Below are 5,693 nucleotides of genomic sequence, written 5' to 3'. Positions count from 1 at the left end.
GCTGCTGCTGCTGTTGCTGCTGCTGCTGTTGCTGCTGCTGCTGTTGCTGCTGCTGCTGCTGCTGGTTTGCGTTGGCGTTTGCTGGGGTGTCTGGGCAGAGGGAAGACTCAAGATATAAAAATCGTCTTTGTATTTCTTCTTCATTTATTTTAATTTTCATCTTTGTTTTTGTTTTTGTTTTCGCATGCATTTCTGCTGCTTCTTCTTGCTGCGACTGGCGCCAATCCTTCAGCGACACCACCAACTTCAGCAACGTGTCTGCTGCTGCTGCTCGCAGCTGCTGCTGCAGCAGCAGCAACGGCTGCTGCTGCTGCTGCCGTGCTGCTGCTGCTGCTGTCGTTACGTCTGCAGACCACCACACACACACACACAACACAAATCTCGTAGCAGCAGCAACAGCAGCAGCAGCATCTTATCCCTCTTGTTTATACAACTCTATATACATACATATATGCATACACATATATACACATGTATACAGAGATATATACGCATTTATATACATATATTGGATATATACATATACATATATCTATTATATATATGTATATATATATAAATTATTTATATATACATATATCTTTTATATATATAATGTTTAAATATAAACTGCATGCGTATAAAAACAAACATGCGGCGCAAAATAATCATTTGTTTACCCCGCTTTATAAATTTACTTTGATTAATATAGTTAAAAAGAATTAAAAAAGAAGAAATATAATAATAAAGAGGTTGTCTCACCTGCTGCTGCTGCAGCAATCTGCCGCAGTGTCTGTACACCTCGCAGCAGCACATCATCAGCAGCAGCAGATAAATCAAAAGCAGCAAACAGCAGCACAAGCAGCCTGGGAGCAGCAGCAAACAGACGCCCGAGAAACTGCACCACACACAGCTGCTGCTGCAGCAAATGCTGCTGCTGCTGCGCCTGCTGCTGCTGCTGCACCTGCTGCTGCTGCTGCTGCACCTGCTGCTGCTGCTGCTGCGGAGGTAGCAGCAGCGGCAGCACCGCATTACCCACGAAGCAGCACAAGTTCAGACCCAGGGGCCCCTAAAGAAAATAAACAAACACAAAAGCATGCATAAATTAATTAAAAAGAAAAAACCTCTACTTGCAGCAGCAACTGCCAACAAACAACAGCAACAGCAGCAGCAGCAACAGCAGCAGCAGTATCAGCAGCAGAAGCAGCAGCATCAGCAGCACCAGCGGCAGCCTCCGCGCCAGCGGCATCTACCCCTGCAGCAGCAGCCCCAGCAGCAGCAGCAGCAGCAGCAGCAGCAGCAGCAGAAGTGCGCACCTCTGCTGCCTCCGCAAGGCAAATAACGATGTCTAGAGAAAGGCTGCATGCAGCTGCGTCTTTGATGCTCCTTTCAAGAGCTCGCAGCAGCTGCTGCTGCAGCAGCAGCAGCAAACCCTGATGCTGCCACAAAGAACTCGGCATGCCCTGAAGCACAACCCAGCAGCAGCAGCAGCAGCAGCAACAGCAGCGGAAGTGGAGCCGAATGAAGCTGCTGCAGCAGCAGCAGCATCAGTCGTTGGTGCTGTAGCAACGACAGCAGCAGCACTAAGCTCAGGAGTCTCCGCAGCAACAACTGCAGCACCCACAGAAGCAGCTACAGCAGCAGCAACCCCCGCAGCAGCAGCAACAGCAGCATTCGCAGCAGCACCCAAAGCAGCAGCAGCATCCGCAGCAGCAGCAACAGCAGCATTCGCAGCAGCACCCAAAGCAGCAGCAGCAGCAGCAACAGCAGCATTCGCAGCAGCACCCAAAGCAGCAGCAGCAGCAGCAGCAGCAGTACGTGGTACCTTGAGGAGCGTTAATATCATTTCTAGAGCCAGCTGTCTGCAGCGAGAGCTGCCGGTTTTGTTTGCTGCTGCAGCACCATAACAAATGAAGACTTTTTCATTTGTGCTGCTGATGCGCCCGCCTGCTGCTATGCGGCTGAAGGCCTGCAGCAGCAGCAGCAAATCCTCTACCTCTCTCGCCATCACAAGACATGCACCCATCTTGCTGCTGCTGCTGCTGCTGCTGCTGATGCTACTGCTGCTGCTACTGATGCTGCTGCTGATGCTGCTGCTGATGCTGCTGCTGCCTATGTTGGTGCTGCTGTTGCTGCGGTGACGCAGCGGGCCGTCAGGCGATGCTGGCGCAGCTGCCCCCCTTTCTGCTGCTGCTTTTGCTGCTGCTGCTGCTGCTGCTGCTGCTGCTTCTGTTGCTGCTGCGTAGGATTCAAACGACTCGGGTGAACTTGCAGGGATATCTGCTGCTGCTTCTGCTGCTGCTGCTGGAGATTGTGGTGCTCGTGGGGTGTCTATTGCTGTCGCTGTTGTTGCTGATGTTGCTTCTGTTTCTGCTCCTGCTGCAGGCGTGTCCTCTGCTTCAGCAGCAGCAACAGCAGCAGCAGCAGCAGCAGCAGCCGCAGCAGCAGCTGTTGCTGCTGCTGCTTTTGCTGCTGGGCTTATCTTATCACATAGAGAGGACTCCTCAGCCTCTCTCGCTACTGCTGTTGCATCTGCTGCTGCAGCTCCTGTTGCTGCAGCAGCTGGTGCTGCTGCTGGTGGGGTGTCTCCTGCAGCAGTAGCAGCAGCATTCACTCGTTCTACTGCTGAAGTATGCAGCGACTTCGCAGCTCCTGCTGCTGTTGCTGCTGCAGCTGCTTCCGTCTCTGTTGGGGCTTCTGCTGCTGCAGCTTCCCCATTTGCTGCTGCCGCTGCTGCTGCTGCTGCACTCGCCTCTGCCTCGGCCTCAGAAGCGGCAGCAGCAGCAGGAGGAGGAGGAGCAGCAGCAGCTGCTGCTGCTGCGTCTGCCCTGTGGAGGAGCTCCCCAAGGGCTTGCAGCAGCGCAGTATGTGCTGCTTTGCTGGCGTTTGTTGCTGCTGCTGCTGCTGCTGCAGCAGCACAACCCGAGAAGAGAGCAGCAAATACTTGCAGCAAGTGAATTCCATGAAGAGGAGGAGATGAAGAAGAAAGCGAGGTGAGCAGACACCGCGCTGCTTGCTGCTGCAGCAGCACGTCGTCTGCTGCAGCAGCAATGCGGCATATTGCTGCTATCAGATGCTCCACTGTGCCTTCTGCTGCTTCTCCTGCTGCTGCTGCTGCTGCTGCTGATGCTGCTGCTGCTGATGATGATGACGATGCTGAAAGCGAACCAGCCGGAGCAACCTGATGCTGTTGCTGCTCCTCGGCTGCAGCACCAGCAGTAGCAGCAGCACCAGCAGCAGCAGCTGCTGCTGCTGCAGGTGGTGGCTGCTGCAGCGCGTTGCCGGTCTGGATTGGTGCATCTGCTGCTGCTGCTGCTGCAGGTGCTGCTGCTGCGGAGGGGAGGGCCCCCAGAGACAGCAGCAGCTGAGCTAGCTGCAGCGCCTGCTGCTGCAGCTGCAGTTTGCTGCCGGGTTGAGACAAACAAATTGTAATAACCCTACATACAGGAGCAGCACAAAGCGAAGCAAAGAGAGACACAGGAACAGACCCTGCTGCTGCTGCTGCACTCTCTGCTCCGCCCCGTTGCAACTGCAACTCCTGCTGCTGCTGCTGCTGCTGCTGCTGCTCGTCAAGCAGCCGCAGCAAGGCTGCATCTGCTGCTGCTGCTGCTTCTTTTAAGGGCTTCCCCTTCTTACCCCCCGGAGCGGCGCGCTGCAGGCGCCCTACAGACTCGCGAATGAAGCAGCAGCTGCTGCAAGACAAGATCTTCTCTGCTGCTGCTGCTGCTGCTCCTGCTGCTCCTGCTGCTGCTGCTGGCAGCGGTTCGAGAGGCCGCTGGGGGCCCTCCTGCGGAGAGCTCATCGTGCAGGGGCCCCCACAAAGTAGCCCAAACCATCCAAACCCCTCTGTTGCTGTTGCTGCTGCTGCTGTTGCTGTTGCTGCTGCTGCTGCTGCTGTTGCTACAGCTGTGTGCAGCGTGGAGAGGCTGCTGCTGCTGCCGCTGGCGCAGTATCAGCTGCTCCTGCTGCAGCTGCAGACGCCGCTGCTAAAGGCTGCCGCCACTGCTACTAGAATCGCCCTTGCTGCTACTGCTGTTGCTGCTGTTGCTGCTGCTGCTGCTGCTGCTGCAGCTGGGGGCCGCGAGCCGCTGCAGCTAGCTAGCAGGGGCCCCTGTTTGCTGCTAGGGGCCCCCGCCCCTATTCAATGCATTGGATTGGGTCTCCCCGTTGCTGCTGCTGCTGCTGTTGCTGCTGCTGCTGCTGCTGCAGGCTACACAGACAGATAGAGCGGCCCCGCTGCTGCAGCAGCAACAACAGCAGCAGCAGCAGCAATAGCAGCAGCAGCGGAGGCGAAGGCCCCTAGGAGAAGAGACAGAGAAGGTTTTTAATGAGATAAATAAAAGCAAGCTAAACAAAATAAACAAATGAAGACAGCAGCAAACAAAAACAACAAAATGCATGAGGCCCCCCAGGGGCCCCTCATTGCTGCTGCTGCTGCTGTTGCTGCTGCTGCTGCAGTTGCTGCTGCTTTGTTTGTTTTTGTTTCTGTTTAATGCATTATTTATATTAATATAATTTTAATTATATATAATTATTTAATTATATATTTCTACTTTGTCTTTGCTCATCTCAATCTAAACAAAGACGAAAAAACAGAACGGCGGCCTCAACTCTGTTTATGTCATTTACTTTATTTTATTTATTTATTTATTTAATTAATTTATTTGTTTGTTTTGTTTGTTTAATTTATTTGTTTATTTTGTTTATTCGTTTGTTTGTTTATTTACATGCTTATTTATCCTAATGTGTATTTGTATGTCTGATTGTTTGTTTACTTTTATATATTTTATTTACTTCTTTATTTAATTCTTCTTGCTGTTCTTTTGTTTATATCTTCTCTTGTTTGTTTATTTCTTTGTTTGCATGTCTTTGTCTTTGTTTATTTTGTTTATCTATTTATCTATTTACTTCTTTTTTATTTAATTTATTTTATTTATTTGTATGTTTGCTTAGATTCGTACATCTGTTTATTTATTATTTAGTTTGTCTGTTTACATTTGTTCGTTTGTTTATTTGTTTTATTTATTTTATTTTATTTGTTTATTTGTTTATTTATTTCTTTCTTCACTTTGTTCGTTTTTGTTTATTTGTTTATTCTTTTGTTTTTGTTTTCATAACAGATGCAGCAGAAGCTGCTGCTGCTGCAGCAACATCTGCTGCAGCAACAGCAACACTAGCATAAGTAGCAGCAGCATCAGTAGCAGCAACAGCAACAGCAGTAGCTGCAGCAGCAGCAGCAGCAGCAGTTGCTGCAGCAGCAGCAGCAGCAACCTCGGGCAAATTTTATTTATTTCGCTGTCCAACCAAAAAACAAAATAATATAAATAATTATTTATTTAACTATTTATATTTATTTATATTTATTCAATTTATTTATATTTGTTTATTTGTATTTATTTACTTATATTTATTTATATTTATTTATTTATATTTATTTGATGTGCACTCTAAGTACTTCACTAATTAACAAAAAGTCTACAAAATAATTATTTTATTTTGCTCTTTTTATATATTTTATTATTTTATTTATTTTAATTAATTTAATTTAATTTTATTATATTTATTCTAAGTAATTTACTTCATTGTGTTTATAACACAACATAAACCCTCTACGCTCTCAAACCCTATACACCCACAACCGCCTAAATTCAAAACCTGCAGCAGCAGCAGCTGCAGCAGCAGCAGCAGAAGCTGCCGCTGCTGCTGCTGCGGCT

The 5,693-nt window shown here is 48.8% G+C and overlaps 1 protein-coding gene across 1 annotated transcript; it reads right to left on the bottom strand.

The window, feature by feature from the left end:
• Positions 1-149: 149 nt before the first annotated feature.
• Positions 150-3,781, bottom strand: EAH_00061760 (hypothetical protein; the record flags this gene model as incomplete). Its single annotated transcript, XM_013393305.1, has 4 exons — positions 150-345; positions 864-1,048; positions 1,296-1,442; positions 1,805-3,781. 4 exons carry the CDS (start codon positions 3,779-3,781, stop codon positions 150-152), a joined length of 2,505 nt encoding a protein of 834 aa, XP_013248759.1.
• Positions 3,782-5,693: the final 1,912 nt, after the last annotated feature.

Source organism: Eimeria acervulina, genomic scaffold (genome assembly GCF_000499425.1).
Source record: "Eimeria acervulina Houghton genomic scaffold, Eah_scaff1634, whole genome shotgun sequence".
Taxonomy (NCBI): Eukaryota; Apicomplexa; class Conoidasida; order Eucoccidiorida; family Eimeriidae; genus Eimeria; species Eimeria acervulina.
This window is presented reverse-complemented; position numbering and strand designations above follow the sequence as displayed.